This window comes from Bos grunniens, chromosome 10 (assembly GCF_055505025.1).
Source record: "Bos grunniens cultivar Pamir isolate PY7600 chromosome 10, Bosgru_T2T1.0, whole genome shotgun sequence".
NCBI lineage: Eukaryota > Metazoa > Chordata > Mammalia > Artiodactyla > Bovidae > Bos > Bos grunniens.
This window is the reverse complement of record NC_141174.1, coordinates 58,636,445-58,656,379: the sequence shown is the minus strand read 5'-3', so window position 1 is coordinate 58,656,379 and position 19,935 is coordinate 58,636,445. Positions and strand designations below refer to the sequence as shown.

The window sequence follows — 19,935 nt, the reverse complement described above, 5'->3', positions numbered from 1 at the left end:
AAAAGTTCACTTAAAAATTTTTATCCTACTTTACATTTATTGAATTCAGTTGTTCCCAACAGTCATATCTAGATCACTCATGAAAAGTTCATAAACAGCAAAACAGCCAGCCATCATTTTAAGTTATTTTTATTGTTTACAAATTTTTCAGCAGGGATATCATGAGCTTACTTGGCTAGTAAACCCAGGTACAGAGGAGCCTGGTGGGCTGCAGTCCATCGAGTCACAAGAGTTGGACGTGACTGAGCGACTAACACACGCAAACCCAGGTAGAATAAAAGTTGCATGTCTTCATTATACTTAATGCTGATAACTCTGAAGACATGTCTATTTTAATTAAACCAACAAACTTAAACTAGTGTTTACTTAGCAGAGATTATCCCACATCACATGCACTTGAAAAACATTTGAGTTGGTTTCTATATTTCTGAGTTTTAGGGATGCTTAATTCATAAGAGCTAAAGTGTAAGCCAGTAAAATAACAGCTCACTTGGAAACTGATTTTGTTAATACTGTGCAGAGGTAGGAAATGTCACATATACATAACGTATTTTTATAGACATAGGTAAACATGCAGACAGATTGCAGAGACTTTATAGTTTTTGTTCTAAAACTTGAGCCGTGAATCAGGTACAATAACAACTCAGTTCAGTTCAGTTCAGTCCAGTCACTCAGTGGTGTCCGACTCTTTGCAACCCCATGAATTGCAGCACACCAGGCCTCCCTGTCCATCACCAACTCCCAGAGTTTACCCAAACTCATGTCCATCAAGTCGGTGATGCCATCCGGCCATCTCAACCTCTGTCGTCCCCTTCTCCTCCTGCTCCCAGTCCCTCCCAGCATCAGGGTCTTTTCCAGTGAGTCAACTCTTCGCATGAGGTGGCCCAAGTATTGGAGTTTCAGCTTCAGCATCAGTCCTTCCAATGAACACCCAGGACTAATCTCCTTTAGGATGGACTGGTTGGATCTCCGTGCAGTCCAAGGGACTCTCAAGAGGCTTCTCCAACACCACAGTACAAAAGCATCAATTCTTCGGCACTCAGCCTTCTTCACAGTCCAACTCTCACATCCAAACATGACCACTGGAAAAACTATAGCCTTGACTAGACGGACCTTTGTTGGCAAAGTGATGTCTCTGCTTTTGAATATGCTGTCTAGGTTAGTCATAACTTTCCTTCCAAGGAGTAAGCATCTTTTAATTTCATGGCTGCAATCACCATCTGCAGTGATTTTGGAGCCCCCAAAAATAAAGTCGGACACTGTTTTCACTGTTTTCCCATCTATTTGCCATGAAGTGATGGGACCAGATGCCATGATCTTAGTTTTCTGAATGTTGAGTTTTAAGCCAACTTTTTCACTCTCCTCTTTCACTTTCATCAAGAGACTTTTTAGTTCCTCTTCACTTTCTGCCATAAGGGTGGTGTCATCTGCATATCTGAGGTTATTGATATTTCTCCCAGCAATCTGATTCCAGCTTGTGCTTCTTCCAGCCCAGCGTTTCTCATTACGTACTCTGCATAGAAGTTAAATAAGCAGGGTAACAATATACAGCCTTGACGTACTCCTTTTCCTATTTGGAACCAGTCTGTTGTTCCATGTCCAGTTCGAACTGTTGCTTCCTGACCTGCATATAGGTTTCTCAAGAGGCAAGTCAGGTAGTCTGGTATTCCCATCTCTTTCAGAATTTTCCAGAGTTTATTGTGATCCACACAGTCAAAGGCTTTGGCATAGTCAATAAAGCAGAAATTGATGTTTTTCTGGAACTCTCTTGCTTTTTCAATGCCCCAGAGGATGTTGTCAATTTGATCTCTGGTTCTTCTGCCTTTTCTAAAACCAGCTTGAACATCTGGAAGTTCATGGTTCACATATTGCTGAAGCCTGGCTTGGAGAATTTTGAGCATCACTTTGCTAGCGTGTGAGATGAGTGCAATTGTGCGGTAGTTTGAATATTCTTTGGCATTGCCTTTCTTTGGGATTAGAATGAAAACTGACCTTTTCCAGTCCTGTGGCCACTGCTGAGTTTTCCAAATTTGCTGGTATATTGAGTGCAGCACTTTCACAGCATCATCTTTCAGGATTTGAAATAGCTCACCTGAAATTCCATCACCTCCACTAGCTTTGTTCGTAGTGATGCTTTCTAAGGCCCACTTGACTTCACATTCCAGGATGTCTGGCTCTAGGTGAGTGATCACACCATCGTGATCATCTGGGTCACTAGTTTATAAATAACAGTTGAATTCAAATTATATCTCTGCCAAACAGAACACGTTAAGGTTACTCTCTCAAATGGCTAAAACTTTCTACTAATGTTTGTGCAAAAGACTTTTAAGTTTGTGTTTGTCCTTGACAAGATCGTCCTTGACAGTCTTTTGAACACTGTGGACTTGATTTAGGCAAGTGAGTTTTAGAGCAGTTTATATTTTTAAAAACCTCCCCACCCCCTTTTTATCTTGTGTCTTAGGCAGTTGTGAGCAGTGTTTTATTTACCTTCTGAGGTATTTTCATTATAAATACATAATAAGATTTACATCTTCAAGGAACAGGGAAAGAATGTAAGTTTTCTCCTAGGAATTTTGGTGTATATTTATTATCAGAAGTCCAGGATAATTGCTGTTTAATTTTTTTTCTTCTTTCCCTTAAGTCAGGGCAATTGTACTTCCAGTGTCCTGATTTTTTTTTTAATAATATCTGCAAACACCTGAAGGCAAACGGGAAAAGGTCTAAGGGGACTTTGAGTTGCTTTCAAAGTTATGCTTTTGTTTTTCTAAAGATTCAAGCAGATAAATCAAGTATTGTTGACTGTAATTCCTTTTTTCTCCTGAATTCCTGCAAGCTATCTTTAAAGAATTAGGTAGCTGCTTCTATCACAGTGCTTAGAGGTTGACTATCCATCCAGGACTTTTGAATTTGCCTTGTTAAATTTAGGAGAAAATTTCCTATTAAGGAGGAAATTGAAAGATTTCTATATTCTGGATCTTCAGGGCTTAATGCAGTATGCCTTTGAAAAGTCTGTGCAAAGCATGTTACAAAGGCCTTTGGATGTTCTCCTTTTTCTAAGTGTACCTTTGCACATAATATATAAAAAGACATAATATTGATACATTTGCTAAACATCAGCCTCCAGCTGATCCATTTCCTGACCATTTAATAGGAGGGCCTGGGAGAAATTCTGGTCATCTGTTTTCCTCTGTAAAAAGTGTTGTAAATGGCCACTAATCTTTTTAATACCTCTTTAAATTTGGTAGGATCTTCTGAAGGTGGAGATAAAAGGGTTTTATAATTTGAAAGATCTCTAGAGGATATGAATTCTTTGTGGTGTCCATGGGGTAGGAGTAGGGGTGTCCACAATACATCTGCAAAGGGCAAAGGACATTGTATGAAAAGACCCGAAGCTGGCAGAGGCTGATGATAGAGTCCCAGAAGGCAAGGAGCTGTAAGGGATAGCAAAGAGAACCTTATTCTCCGTCCTGGGTGCTTCTGTTAAATTTACTTCTTAGCTTTCATCATTTACAAGAGTAACCTATATATTTGAGACCTAGAGATCAGAGTGTTCCCTATAAATCTTTTAGAGAAAGGGAGGTTCAAACAGGTGGCTGGGTATTTAAGGAATTTTCTGGGGAATATGGAGAAGTTGGGGAACTAAGAGAAGTTGCTGAGGAGATGAAGGGGAATTTATGTTGGATGTGGTCTTTAATTTTTGTTCTAAGTCTAATGTCTGTTCTTTCATCTTGCTAAGAGAGTCGCTAAGGCTATGGCCATTGTGTTCCATTGTGTTCTCTTTTTAATTTGGTCTTTCCATAGGTACCAGTAAGATGTTATTATGGGTGAGAACCTCCATAAAAAACTCTTTTTTTCAAACATGGCCAGTTCAAAGGATCCTTTGTCTGATCATTGATGAGTAGGAACTTATATTAATCACAATAGTGACTCAAACCAAGAAGCCTTTATATGATTTAACCATGGATGCAAGAGGCATCCCAAAGGAAAGTGCAAAAGATACAGCCCTCAGAAGATCCAGAAAATTTATTCCCAGATTTAGCCTAAGAAAGCAAAGACCTTTGTTGTCCCAGGCAGTAAGAACAGTGTATTGCAAAGAGTGACTCTAATCTCTGACAAGAACACAAGGCTGCTCTAGTCACAGACCTACTAATCTGCAACACCAGGCAGGCACTAATAGAATGAGACTTCTCCAGCACTAACTAGACAACGAAGGCTGAGATGACAAAGACCCCTTATGGACAAGGACCCTTTATGACAAACTCCCCTGAAAGCTGAAACGGTTGGACAAAGAGCACAATGCTTGTGACTTCGTGCCTTGGAATTCAGTCTATTCAACTGGCCACCATATGCAAGCTATTATTTGCACCCCCTGGCTAGCAGAAACCAGAGAATATTCTTAATGGTCACAGAGTCATGCTCTCAGGATACAGAACAAGATGAAAGGAAAACTTTAGTCTCTTACATTAGAGAGCCCAGAGCAAAGTTTGTCTAAATAGATGCCAGTCTGATAAAAACCATGAACTTACCAGGGTGTGAAGGCAGCTCAAACAACAGGCTTACAGAACTTACGCCTGCATTCTACCCTATGATATTTCTCCTTATGGGAAATGACACAAAAGTTGGAGGAAAAGGAAAGCAATCACCATCTCTAGAAGAAAAGGAATCAATAGATAGCAAGCATACTCATAACAAATCTTTACAAGTTGCTCTACCTAAAAAACTAACTCATACAAATATTTTCTCCTACTAATCTGAATTTAGAAAAAGAAAAGAACTCTTAACCATTCTCACTTCTACCACATGTTGCAAGCTGAGATCTGGGAGACTGATTGGGTAAGAATTCTTTCCTTCTGCCAGCACTTGCCAGAGGTCCCAGGATCTCTCCACTGCAGCAGCCCAAAGGTGAACAGTGTCCAGCCAGGGGAAAGCCCCATTTTGGGCACCTAAGCTGTAGAGGATGAACACTTTCCCCTTCTTCCATTCTTACTTCTTTGATTACTCTAATAATTAAATTGACATAAGATTAACAGGAGAAAACCAAATTTGATTTTGTACGTACAACAGCCCATAAAGATATGAGACTCAAAGAAGTGACCAAAGCGGCAGCTTTTATACCTTTTAGCCAGGGAAACAATATGTTTGTGAAGAATTGACTAGACAACAGAGTTCAGGTTTGGGGTAGCAAATTAAGGAAGAGGTTACAAGGTTTGTTGATACAGCCCTCTTGGCCCTGAATTCCCCATCTCTGGCAATGAGGATAACTTCTACCTTCTGGTAGAGGGTGGGTACTTTCATATGGGAGACTTATTTCTTGGTTTCAAGGGGATAAAGAGAGTGAAAGTGTTCTTCTTTCATGACTGTTTTCTTAAATAACTTTAATTCAATATCATCAATATACCATCGTGATATATTTTGAGGTTAGTATATTCTTCTCTCCTTCAAAACAAAATGGAGCATAACCTTCACAGCAATGGAGTTGGCAGTGATTTCCTGGCTGTAACATCAAAGACATAGGCAACAAAAGAAAAAATAGAAAAATTGGACTTCACAAAAATTAAAAACTTTTACGCATCACAGTACACTATTTCCAAACCATATGTCTGATTAGAGGTTAATATCCAGAATATATAGAAAACTCTTAAAGTTCAATAGTAGCAAACCTGACTTTATTATAAAATGGGCAAAAGGCTTGAATAGACATTTTTCCAAAAAAGATACCCAAATGGCCAATGAACACATGAAAAGGTGCTCAACATCACTAATCATTGAAATGCAAATCAAACTGCATGAGATACTACCTCACACTATTAAGATGTCTACTTTCAAAAAAAAAAAAAAGATAATAAAGTGTTTATGAGGATGAGGAGAAACTGGAACCCTTATGTACTTTTAGTGATAATGTAAAATGGCACTGCTGTTGTGGAAAACAGTATTGCTGTCCCTCAAAGAATTAAAATAAGCTTACCCAATGATCCGACAACTCTACTGGATGTAAACTAGGTATATACTCAAAAAAATTATAGCCAGTCAGTCAGAAGTACAACCTGGGCTTGCAATTGAGATCTGAACTGTATGTTGACATGCAGGTACCCTTCACACCAAACAGCAATCCTCTCATGCAGTTGACTGTCCTGCAATTTAACTTAATTCTTTAATTCTCACACTGTCTGCCCAGGGACAGCATCTGGTTCCATAGGTTAAAGGTTGAATCCCACAAGACTGCCTTCTCCCCACTACCCCTACCTGGCTATAAATCAGAGTTTCCCATGACCTCCTCCTTGGTTTTGGTGATACAAGATGATATCATCAATGGTTTCTATCAAAATATTTGGCATACACTAGCATTGGAAAAAGGAAATGGCAACCCACTCCAATGTTATTGCCTGGAGAATCCCAGGGATGGAGGGCTGCCGTCTATGGGGTCACACGGAGTCAGACACGACTGAAGCAACTTAGCAGCAGCAGTATTACATAATACCCTCCAGAAAATAGAAGAGGATGTAACTCTTCCCAGTTCATTTTAAGAGGCAAGCATTATCCTGACTCCAGTACTCTTGCCTGGAAAATCCCATGGACGGAGGAGCCTGGTAAGCTGCAGTCCTCGGGGTCACTAAGAGTTGGACGCAACTGAGCGACTTCACGTTCACTTTTCACTTTCATGCATTGGAGAAGGAAATGGCAACCCACTCCAGTGTTCTTGCCTGGAGAATCCCAGGGACGGGGGAGCCTGGTCGGCTGCCGTCTATGGGGTCGCACAGAGTCAGACAAGAATGAAGCGACTTAGCAGCAGCAGCAACATTATCCTGACACCAAAGCTAAGGAGAGGTAGGAGGATAAAAAAGGAGAGAGAGCGGGAGAAAGAAAGAAGGAATAAAGAAAAAGAAAAGCAAAGCTGAAGAGAGCAATAATCTCATGAAGACTGATGCAAAAATCTTTAACAAAATATTTGAAAATACAAAGTACTTGGATTTGACTAATTTACTATTACATAACTCAGAGAAACATTTTATACACTAGGTTACCAGTTAATTATAAAAGAATGTAACTCAGAAACAGCCAGATGAAAGGGCAAGATGTGGGGACAGTGTGCAGAGCTCCAGTACCCTCTCTAGGTAGACCGCTCTTCCAGGATCATCACGAATTCATCAACCAGGAAGCTCTCACACTGTGTCCTTTTGAGTCTTTATGGAGCCTCCTTTATACAGTCACAATTAATTAAATCATTGGCCACTGGCTATTGGTTCTACCTCCAACCTTTCTCCCCTCCAGAAAGTTGGGGTGGGAGGGGGGTAGGTACTGAACGTTCCAACCCTCTAATTACATGGTTGGTTCTCCTAGCAAACAGCCTCCGCCCCCTCCCCCCCCCATACCCAGGTTGCTTAAGAGCTTTCCGAAAGTCACCTCATTAACATAACAAAAGACCTTTATTCCTATTACCATAGGAGATTACAAGGGTTTTAGGAGCTCTGAGCCAAGAACAGATCAAAGACCAAATATATTTCTTATAAATCTCAATATTACATACTTCTTTGGAACACTGGTCTAGGACTCTCTAGTTCTTTCAGTTTTTGCGAGGGGGATTTCTTCATTGCTTTTGTGGGAAAGCAGCTGAAGGTAAAAAAGAAAATACACTAAGTGATTCTAAAAGTGGCTCTAGATTTTGGGGGGGTCATATGGTAAAACAAAAATATACAGGATCTTTCTAAAACTAAAAGCACAAACCAAACCCTTTGTCTCCTTTTTTTTCTTAAGACTGATAGGGATAGAATAGCATCGTTATACAGGTAGTTGTAGAAGTCCTGGTAGGAGACTATAGATAGAGAAGGAAACCTAGGAAACTTTAGGAGGCCACTGTAAGTGAATGATCGCTTGAGAAACCTACTGGAACATTGTTCAATGAAGCATGCTTGCTTAAGTATAAAACCATGAGCAAAACCACAATATATGCCCCAGGCCATTGGATGGAAGAAAAATGTTACCACCCTTCCTGCATACCACAGTTCTAGACCTCATAGTGCATGTGTGCTCAGTTGCTTCAGTCGTGTAATTCTTTGCAACCCTATGTACTGAAGCAGACATGACTGAAGTGACTTAGCAGCAGCAGAACTGTAGCCTGCCCAGTTCCTCTGTCCATGGGATTCTCCAGCCAAGAATACTGAAGTGGGTTGACGTGCCCTCATCCAGGGGGATCTTCCTGACCCAGGGATGGAACCTGCATCTCTTATGTCTCCTGCCTGCATTGGCAGGTGGGTTCTTTACCGTTGGCACCCCCTGGGAAGCCCCTGACCTCATAGGGTCAGGCACTTTCCTGCCTAATATGAAGGAGGAGCTAGTGATGTATGCCTTATGTCTGCATCTATGTCTACTTGAAAAAGGGGGAAAGACCCTTTTTCATTATAAATTGTAACCCACTCAGAGCTCCCTTGCCTGCCCATCGGCATTTCTTACAAGCACCCTATATTAGTAAATCTACTTCTTGCCTGTCACTTTGCCTCTCACTGAATTCCTTATGCTCTGAGACATAAACAACCTGAGCCTCAGTAAGTTCAGACATCAGGTAAGTGTGTTCTAATTAAAAGATCATGAGTTCAAATCCCAAGCAGGGTTTTAGCTGGATTTGAGTCCTGGCCATGTGGGTTTGAGTCCCAAACTAGGTTTTGGCTAGATTCAAATCCTGGCACATGGGTTCAAGTCCCAATCTGAGGTAAATGGTTTCAAGACCATTTAGGTTTTATGTATTCTTTCCCCTGCATTTCTAGACTTGTGTCCTGTCTCATCCCTCTTCTTTTCCTATCTCAACACTCCACCTTCCCACTTTACTTCTCTACCTGCACAAAGGTCTCCTTCCATGGTAGATAGAATAAAGGCCCCCCAAAATGTCTGTGTCCCCATACCTGGAACCTGCAGATTGTTGTGTTACATGTCAAAGGGGATTTGAGGTTCAAATGGAATTAAGGTTGCTAATCAGCTGACCTAACGATAAGGAGATTATCCTGTATTATCAGAGTAGATCCAGTGTGGTTACAATGGTTCTTAAAAGTGGAAGAAGGAGGCAGAGGAGAATCAAAAAGCCAGGTGACTACAGAAGAACTCGGACTGATAAAGAGTCAAAAGGAGTCAACTCACTTTTGTTGGTTTTGAAAATGAAGAAAAAAGCCAAGAGCCAAGGAATGTCAGCAATCTTTAGAAGCTAGAAAAGGAAAGGAAACATTTTCCCTTAGACCTCCAGAAGGAATATCTGCCAATATCTTGATTTTAGGTTAGTGGGACCTATTTCAGACTTCTAACTTCCAGAACTGTAAGATAATAAATTTATATTCTTTAAGCTAGTAATACTAAATTTACAGTAATATGTTACAGCAGCAATAGAAAACTCACACGCTTTCCATCTCAGCCTCCTAAGGACAGCTATGCCTTTTCCAGGGAACATAAACAGGCATTAGGACATAGACTTTTCCTGGATACTCAAATGAAAATAATGGATCATTTAATCAGTTAATGGCAGATTTGTCAGCTAACAGCAGAGAAACCCTTAATAATAGTGGTGTAAACAAGATAGGTGCTTATTTCTGTTCACGCAGATGGCAGCCAGTTCACAGCTGACATGGTGGCTCTACAGTATCAGTAAGGACCATCCCTTCCTGCTCATCCTGGAGTGTTAGGCCTTTTGTTCAAGGTAGAACCCTGTACTGAACATGACTACCTTCTAGGCCAGCAGCAAGAGGAAGGGGAGGCACAGAGCACCTCCCTTTCCTTCAGGGACACTTCTGCTATGTCTCAGTGGCCGTAACATAGTCAAATAACCATATCAAGCTGCAAGGGAACCTGGGAGTGTATTTTTCAGCAAAATATACCTAACTAAAATTCAGGGTTCTTGTGGTCTTTGTTAAAAAGAAAAAAAAAAAATTGTTATCACTGATGAAGACAAGGAAAAATGGTATTGGAAGCAAGCTCTTCCAATACCAGAGACTTCCAGAGACTTGTGGGATCTGCCACAAGTTACTGTGTGATCTGGTTTAGACTGAAAGCCAGCATCATAGCTGACCAGTCTCATAGCTCCCTCAGGTCCAATGAGGATTTGGAAATTCTGTGATAGTCTGTACCCTAGTGTGATAAATTCTAATCTGGAGGAAATATTAACTTCCCAGAGCGGTTTCCATGGTCCTGTAGATCGTGGCTCCTTCCATCTTTGGGTGAATGGAAGAGTTATGCTATGCTACTAGATGAGTGAGTTTGATCCCTGGGTTGGGAAGATTCCCTGGAGAAGGGAAAGGCTACTCACTCCAGGATTCTGGCCTGGAGAATTCCATGAACTGTATAGTCCATGGGATCACAAAGAGTCGGACACGACAGAGCGACTTTCACTTTCTTTTGATTGGCCCTGTGAAGTTTTACGAGGCTGTAAGTTGTTTGTTTGATTTGGGGCATATAATTTACCTGTGGGTTAAATTATATTTAAATGATTCCATCCCTAACCATACTGATGAAATCATTGTTGTTGTTAAAGCCTCCCTTTTGTTTGTTTGTTTTTATATGCAATATCGCTCCCTTGATCTTCAAGCATTTGAACCTAGAGTTCAGAAATCCTCCGCTTCAAAATTCTTTCAGCCTTCCTTCCCATTTTATTGTCTCAAAGCCCTTTGAAAATAAATTGAGAGAACAGTTAAAAGTGTTAGTCACTCAGTCATGTTCAGCTCTTTGGGACCCCATGGACTGTAGCCCACCAGGCTCCTCTGTCCATGGAATTCTCCAGGCAAGAATACTAGAGTGGGTTGCCATTCCCTTCTCCAGGGGATCTTCCTGACCCAGGGATCAAACCCAGGTCTCCTGCATTGCAGGCAGGCTCTTTACCATCTGAGCCACTAGAGAAGCCCCTGAAACAGTTAACTATCTTCCAATTTATACTGTGTGCTGTTGGGTTGGCATTTGCAGTATTCTTTATAAAATAACAGTCTCTATGCAGGGACCTCTTTGTCCACAGAGAGTTCTGTCTAATTATTTCTGTTGTCTTGAAGAACTAGATATCAAGAAATAAAAACCAAAGAAAATAATTTGTAGACTTTTGCTTTTTTGGTAATTAAATAAAAATTGTTTCCTGATTTTCATGAATATGTAAAAACCTATGTACTGAATTTATTATGGCTTATTTTTCTTTCTACAGGTTTTCTATGTGTCTTCTTTCCTTTTTGAAATTGTAGCCTGAGCCTACTTTATCCCTAGATAAAGATATTCCCCAAAGCTAGTGGAAGTCATGGTTTTTAATATAATATCTTCCGAACAAGACTCAACTGGTATTGACTAAAGCAGTGTTTAATGCTTCTCATTTATGGGGTCATGCACTCTAGTTAAATTGCAGCTCTCAGACATTGCTTCAGTGACCTAAAGGGCAAATTTACAAGACAGTCCAGAAATAGCATATGGCACCTTGACGTGAAGGAAGACCTGATCACAATCTGGGGGAAGTGGGCACTGAAAATAGAATAGGATACTTTCTGAGGTGAACGGCAAGAATAAAGTGAGATGGGAGGGGTCAAGAAATAATTAGAAAAGAAATGAAATTGGGATAGGATTTGAAGGGGGTGGGGGGCAAGGATGGAAAGAGGTCTGGCAGAGCCAGAGACAAAGAACCCACCTCACAATCTACATAGGTACAGAACTCCACTCTCTAAAGCAATATCTAACAATACTAAGGATTCGCTCAGTCGTGTCGGACTCTTTGCGACCCTGTGGACTGTAGCCCACCAGGCTCCTCCATCCATGGGATTCTCCAGGCAACAGTACTGGAGTGGGGTGCCATTTCCTTCTCCAGTATCTAACAATAGCAGTGCCCAATAAATGACAACAATAATTATGCATACTGTCACCCTTACCACTTTGAATTTATTTCATAAACTTATTTCATAAATTCAGTTCAGTTCAGTCGCTCAGTCATGTCAGACTCTTTGCGACCCCATGGACTACAGCATGCCAGGCTTCCCTGTCCATCACCAACTCTGGAAGCTTACTCAAACTCATGTCCATTGAGTCGGTGATGCCATCCAACCATCTCATCCTCTGTTGTCCCCTTCTGTAATAAATTTCATAAATTTGATAACTTGCTTTCTTCATGTGGCAGTTCGTCTTAGCTGATTTAATGATTCCCCCTGAAGAAAGAATGGAAGGGGGAGAAATAGGGAGAAGGAAAAACAATCCTCATCTCTCTGGTCTGCCTGCCTGTCAGACACAGTGCTGGGTTAGGGATGTAGATGGCTGGAGAAGCCTGGCCTGACTGCACTCATTCTTTTGGGATCTCCCAGTTATGGTGAACCCACACATTTGGCAGCTGGTGATTTCTCTGATGTATTTTTCCTCCTTGTTTTCTTTCCTAGTGTGTCTGAAACCTACCCAGCATTCCAATGGCCAGCAACAACACCGCCAGCATAGCACAAGCCAGGAAACTGGTAGAACAGCTGAAGATGGAAGCCAACATCGATAGGATAAAGGTGAGCATGGCGTCACACACAGGCTCAGCTGGCCTTGTCAGGAGTATAACTTGTAGCCAGGTGTCATTTGACTACTCTTCTATGGAGAGTGATGAAACCAAAGATGGTGGGAGAGGGCTTCCCTGGTGGCTCAGTGGTAAAGAATCTGCCTGCCAATGCAGGAGACACCAGTTTGATCCCTGGTCTGGGAAGATCCCACATGCCACAGAGCAGCTAAGCCCGTGTGCCACAACTACTGCACTCCAGAACCCAGGAGCCATAACTACTGAGCCCACGTGCTTCAGCTTGCTGAAGCCCATGTGCCCTAGAGCCTGTGCTCTGTAGGAAGTGAAGCCACCACGATGAGAGGCTCACACCACAGAGAGTAGGCCCATTCGCTGCAATCAGAGAAAAGCCCGTGTAGCAAGGAAGACCTAGCACAGCCAAAAATAAATAAATAAATAAATAAATGTATTAAAAAAAAAAAAACAAAGATGGTGGGAGAGAAACTTAATAGTTTGGCAAAAGTTCATTTTCTAATGTGCCTTGGCCCTCTCTGGAATTTTCCAGAATAAAATGATAGTATAAATTAAAGCTAGTTTGCTGAGTAAACTTTAAAGCAGAACATAGGCTTATGGCTGAATTCTAGCCAAAGGATTTGGAGAAGCCCCAAAACATAGCAATCGACCAGTTCACTTCTCTGACCTTGTAAAGAAGTCCTTCTCACTTGGGTTTAATTTTTTCTATCCTGATGTATGTTCTAATTTTTAGTGTTTATCTTCAGGTCTAGCCCTTCTATCCACCATTTTTATTTTTACTTTTTTTCTCTTTTATACTCTTGGATTTTTTCCTTCAGAACACAAAAACCACACATGGTCTCCCTGAGAAGTCAGACAGCATAAAGGTTTCATAAAAGATAGTAATCTACTTGTTTCTTTCTCTCACTCCCCAGATCTAACCTGATAGCTTTGCCTTAAGTTGGACCTAACATGTTTAAATAGAAACCTTTTGTTGGCAGATTTTCAATGTAAATTAACCCACATAGATAGCTACCACAGGTAGTAACTTTTTGCCAACCATCAAAGCTTCACTTCCTCAGAAGACCTGAGCATTTTATGACATGGAACTCAGCAGTGTATTTCATTTTATTAAAATTAGAACAGTTTTCCAAATGCCTTTTTTAAACTGGAAGATTTGTCCATACCTGCCTTAGGAACCTGAACAATCCAGCCCTCCTTTGGAATGTGCTTCTAGAGCAAGGGTCAATAAATTATGGCTCATGAGCCAAATCCAGCCCACTGTCTGTTTTTGTCAATAAAGCTTTATTAGCACACAGCCCCATACACTCATTTACATCTTGTCTGTGGCTCCTTTGATGCTACAACAGCAGGGTAGAATAGTTGCAACAGATGACACTTGGCTCAGAAAGCCTAAAACTTTTACTCTCTGGCCTTTTAGAGAAAAACTTTGCTGAACCCTGGTCTACAGGAATGATTCTCAGCCCACCTATACATTCAAATCACCCAGGGAATTCAATAAAAAGAACCATTTCTAAGACCACAGTGTAGACCAGTTAAATTAGAATCTATGATTCAGACAACAGTAACTTTTTATTTACATTATCAGTTAGTTTTAATGTATAGCTAAGGTAGAAAACCATGGTCCCATGGGAAGAGGTTTGCTCCTTTTTACTCCCATCAGGTCTGTGCTAGAGTCTGAAGGGAGAGCTTATTTTTCCTCTGTAGGTAAGCTGAGCAAATAACCATCGCATCTATCCTTAATCTCCTTTATACAATTTGAATCCTGGTAATGAGCCACAAAATGTAAACAGCTTCTTTCTTGCAATTGCTTTAATTTTTCTTTATTTATAATGTGATAAAGGGTCCTTAACATCTATTTTGCACCTTCACTACCTTCCTCTTCTCCATTTTCCCCTTTACCTGTTCTTTTTTATTTCCTTTCTTAAAAAAGTACAATGTGGCAGGTGGGCATAGTACCTGCTGGGAGGAGTGAGGTCATGCAAAGACTGTGGCACCAAAAAGAGTCATTCAGCTCTTTTTTTTTTTTTTTTTCTGCTGGGAGATGTTCTGTGTGTGGGCCTCTGGAAAATGCCACTTTGCCTTTTGGGGTGGCCCAGTGAAGATGAAAGTGTTTGCCAAGCCCCAGTATGGTTGGCATTTTCTGGTACAACTCAGCATCCCCAGGCCCACGTCCTGAAGCAGGATGTGATGGTGTAGGTGGTATGAGAAACTGACAGTGGGAGGAACAGGGCAGAAACAGACCTTTTCAGCCGTAGGTCAGACCATCATCACCTCTCACCTGAGTTACTGACTACACAGTGCATTTAGCTGCAAGGGAGGGATTGCTGACCTCTGCAATCCCTTCTTGACCCCAGTCCATCCCCACCATCACTTACCCTCCATGTGGCTGCCAAAGACCACTGCTGCAAGAAAAGCTCATTAGGTTCCTCTCCTGTTGAACATCTTTTCATGACTCCTATCACCTGGAACTTGAAATTCAAATTCTTCAGCAGAGTGTGTGTAAGGTCCTTCTGGCCCCTGCCCCTCTTTTCAGCTTTGTTCCCTTCCCCTCACCCCCATGCCATATTGAACCATTCTTAATTCCCTTGATGGGAATTTCAAATGGCTGGAACATTCAGTCTCCTCCTGTTTGCATTTCTGCTTTCCCAACTCCTATGACTCCTTGAAGACTCAACCATTCAGTTCAGTTCAGTCGCTCAGTCATGTCTGACTCTTTGCAACCCCATGAATCGAAGCACACCAGGCCTCCCTGTCCATCACCATCTCCCAGAGTTCACTCAAACTCATGTCCATCAAGTTGGTGATGCCATCCAGCCATCTCATCCTCTGTCGTCCCCTTTTCTTCCTGCCCCCAATCCCTCCCAGCATCTAAAAATGCTTTCCCAGACCTTCATCATAAGAGTGGACTTTTGCTATTTTTCTATTATTTATTCCTTTATCCAATACATATTTTAGTGAGAGCTTTCTAAATTGCCCAGCCTTGTTAGGTCTTAGAGATATAGAGCTGGATAAAGATGAAAAAATGATTCTTGCTCTCAAAGATCCTAGTCTAATAAAGGGTGACCAAAAAAAATGAACAAGACCTATTACTGATACAAGTAAGACATCCAAAAAGCATAATTACCAAGTGTCATCAGAATGAAGCCAATACCTCACCCTGATTACCTTGGTATGCTACTTGTGAAGAGACCAAATAAATCAGTATCTCTTTGAGACATAAAGCATTGGCCTAATAAACTGAACAATGAGTGATTGCCTTCCTAGCTGATTGTCACTTTCAAATCTCTCAATTCCTCTTGACATCAGTGGACCTAAAATTGTTGGAAATAACAGCAGCAGCCTATATTTCAGCATTTGTTCTGCACATCAGAGCCAGGCAGGCATGCTATGGTGAAGTGTCAGGTTATTTTTAGTTTAGCTCTTGGAATAAAACTGCCACTGGTTTAGGACTAGTTTACCTGCCTTTTAGAGTCCCTTTCAGAGTTTTGAGCGTTCAGGTTTCTCCACCTACTTTCCATACATGATCCTGTCAGCAAGAAGGAACTTCTCTTTGAAGATCCCAGGTTTGTGATTTTTCGAATCACAGCAGTGGCCTCTTCAAGCTATAAAGGCTGCAGTGGCTTGATATCCCTCTGGCAGAGCCTAGTGTAGCTGAGGCAATAGGGAGCAAGGAAAAGCGGGCACAGCTGACACTGGGGGTGTCGAGGGTCCCTTCCACAAGGGTGGCCTTATCCCTTGTGTGGCCTCCAGAATATCCTTGGCCGCCTAGAGTAGGCTTACCATGAGAAGATCTGAAGAGCATATTCCTTTTTAAGGCTTCGTGTTTCCTATCCCTTTGTATCACAGATCCTGGGAGATTTGGGCTAATGAACCCATTATCTGTTCATAAGCCTCAGGCATATATAAATTATACTCCCAGCCTCTCTGTGTTTCTTCGTTAGCATTTCATTCAAGGACAGAAAGGAAAGAGAAGCCAAAGAAAGCTGGGATGGGCTCTGGGGAAAGGGGCAAAGAGAGGTTTTGGAGACTGTGACACTCAGATGTATGAAACAACAAGATATGCTGCTGTTGAGCAAAGGCTGGTGAAAGAAAGCTTGTCCTGAGAGTGCAAGTCAAGAGAGCAGATGTGAAAGCAAAGGACAGTAAGACTTCAGTGAATCTATTTATTCGTCACTATATTAGGACTCTGGGTTTCTAATAATAGAAACCTAACCCAAGCTGGCTTAAGCAGAAAGAAGGGATTGATGATAAAAAATACAAGGCATCTCAGAATCTGAGAGCAGAAGTGTAGCTGAGTGAGCATCGGGAGTCAGAACTGAAAGGCCAGCAGGAGCTGTGGGCGCTCTGGGATGTCTCTGCTTCTCTCAGCCTCTTTCCTTTCCTGGGAGGAATAGATTTCTCAGCTGCCCGTTGCATGTGGTGGACACAAAATGGCTGCCCAAAACTCCCAGGATCACACATCACACTTTCAGCTCCATGAAGAAAGTCTCACTGCCTAGAGTGGTACATTTGCTCTACCAAGGATGAGCCATCTGCAGCTTCAATCAACTAACGCTTGAATTACAGCACATTGCACAAACAGGGCTCCCAGGAACCCACCCACCCATAAGCATGGGAAGGGTAGTTAAGGAGGGGTGAGAATCATCATAAGCTGAAAGGGAGCCCTTTAATGCATGGCATTGTTGGCATCATGAATAATATACATGTAAGTGCAAAATAAAGCCAAGGCCAGGAGCATGAGTGAAATGATTGCCTCTTAACTAATTGAATGCTCCTTATATTGGCCTCACATATAAATGCCAAAGTTATTTCTCATTTCTCCCAAATGGTTCCAATAGACCTTTCGAACTGGCGTTCTTCACTGTCTAAAGAATATGCTGTGCAGATTACCATCTCTCTGGTTATTCTGAATCCCTCAGTGAGAACACCCTTCCACTTATTCTTTTCCTATTTGTTGTTGTTCAATTGCTCAGTCATGCCCGACTCTTTGCAACCCCATGGACTGCAGCATGCCAGGCTTCCCTGTCCTTCACCATCTCCTGGAACTTGCTCAAACTTATGTCTGTTGAGTCAGTGATGCCATCCAACCATCTTGTCTTCTGTCATCCCCTTCTCCTCCTGCCTTCAATCTTTCCCAGCATCAGGGTCTTTTCTATACTTTTCCTATTTATTGTAGACTAAATGTTTGTGTCCCTTCCCATATTCATACATTAAAATCCTAACACCCAATGTGGCAGAATTTGGAGATGGGGCCTTTGGGAAGTGATTAGGGGTCATGCAGGCAGAGCCCTCAGGAATGGAATTAGTGCCCATATAAAGGCTCAGCAAGCTCCCTTGCCCTTTCCACCTTGTGAGGTTACAACAAGAAGATAGGCATCTATGAACTAGGAATCGAGACCCAACAGACACTGAATCGCCAGCACCTTGATCTTAGACTTTCCAGCCTCGAGAACTGTTGTTTACAATCCACCTGGTTTTGGCATTTTATTAGAGCAGCCCAAATGGACTAGGACAATACCTGAATCTTACTCCTCTATTACAGGTCAGCTTAAATTCCCACTTGTTCATGAATCTTTTCCATTCTGATCCTACTTATTAGTCAGTTTACTAAATAATTTTACCGTCGTCAGATAAATTACACAGTCCTCAACGTCAAAGACCTTATTGTCTACTTCTTGGTGATGAGATAGGCAGGCAATGAGAAAACACTTTTTTTTTAGTGGATAGCTTTAAGTTCATGTACTAAATGTATCATATAACAAGACATTAGGAACTGTATTTTGGATGACATTTCCAATTACATTTATGGTTGGGGAAATTCCAAGCATGATGTCACTGGACAAATAAAACTCATCATATAGGAGAAAGTTCAGTAAAATGCCAAAAAGTAGGGCAGAATTGATCATTTTAAAATAGGTAAATTGTTTTATGTCAAGTATATGAATATTAGTAGCCAGCATTTATAGTATACCTTCTTTTTGAAAACAGCTCAACATGAAAAGAACAGACTGATTTTCATAACTGACAAAGTTGTGTAACTATTGAACCAAATATAAACATTTCTAGTAAGTAAATCATCTTTCTGACAATTAACTCATAATACATTGGAACTGAACTTCAGGGAAAGTTTTACTGAGACACAAGTCAGACATCCTGCTTCATTCTGGAGAGGGGACAGACATCCTAGGTTTGAGACTTTTCAAATACTTCTCCAGCATTTGAATCAAAAGTTTTAACATCTCTTCCTTAAAATTCTTGCATTCAGTTTATTAGGAAGAGTAAGTTTCTACCTTACATATAGGCCAAACTGAGACTATTTTCAGGGTTAACAAAATAGGTATAGTGTGTCTGGAACTTACAGAGGAAAAGGCTGTGTTCAAAGATATCCAGTCTTAACTTATTTGATTTGCTGAAAGTGGAACAAAAAACTTAAATTGAATCCAGGCATACATTAATAATTGAGCATAAAACTTCATTTTTATGAGGGTTGGTACAATTTTCAAAATTCAGTAGATATTTGTTAAGCACCAAGTATATTCTTTTTTTTTTTTTTAAATAAAGATAGAAGTTTAATTCCTCATGTTCCTTTTCCTCCTTTAATATGTCTTATGGCATTTTTACAAACACCCTAAAAAAATGATCAACCCCCTGAAGCTCATTTATAAATGAGCTACGACAGATTTATTTGAAATTTGCTTATAAGATAATAAATTCAAAACTTTTTTTTCCAAAATTTTTTTCTTTAAAACATCCTATTTCTCAATTAAAGACAATTTCAAAATTTACATTTTAGAAAGAATTCTGATTTAAAGGGATGATTTTTCTAATTCCTATTATATAGGTTTTTTCCTCCTTTTCATCCCCAACTTTTTGCATCATTCTTCATTTGTTAATATGGTGTATCACACTGACTGATTTGTATATGTACACTTTGCACCCCTGGTGTAAACCTCACTTGATTGTAGTGTAAGATCCTTTTAATGTATTATTGTATTCTATTTGCTAGTTTTCCATCAAGGATTTTTGCATTTATGTTCTTAAGTGATACTGGACTGTAATTTTCCTTTTTGTGAAATATTATGTCTGGTTTTGACATCAGAGTGATGGTGGCCTCATAGAATGAGTTTGAGGATATTCCTCCCTCTGCAATTTTTGGAAGAGTTTGAGAAGGATAAGTGTTAACTTGTATCTAAATGCTTGATAGAACTCACCTGTGAAGCCATCTGGCCCTGGGCTTTTGTTTGTTGGAAGATTTTTTATTACAGTTTCAATTTCAGTGCTTGTGAATGGTCTGTTCATATTTTCTATTGCTTCCTGGTTCAGGCTTGAAAGGTTGTACTTTTCTAAACATTTGTCCATTTCTTTGAGGTTGCCCGTTTTATTGGCATATAGTTGCTTGTAGTAGTCTCTTATGATCCTTTGTATTTTTGTGG

The 19,935-nt window shown here is 40.7% G+C and overlaps 1 protein-coding gene across 13 annotated transcripts in view; it reads left to right on the top strand.

Moving 5' to 3' along the window:
• The window catches only part of GNG2 (G protein subunit gamma 2), a 192,726-nt gene that overhangs the window by 160,214 nt on the left and 12,577 nt on the right, over positions 1 to 19,935 (top strand). For all 13 annotated transcript variants that reach the window (XR_015134763.1, XM_086321522.1, XM_086321521.1 and 10 more), the window contains one exon: positions 12,369 to 12,482. Coding sequence is in view for 12 of the 13 variants with exons in the window: in XM_086321522.1 (XP_086177648.1) it covers positions 12,396 to 12,482 (87 nt within the window). In the remaining variant the exon portion in view is untranslated. Of the gene's footprint in view, positions 1 to 12,368; positions 12,483 to 19,935 lie in introns of those variants that run through there.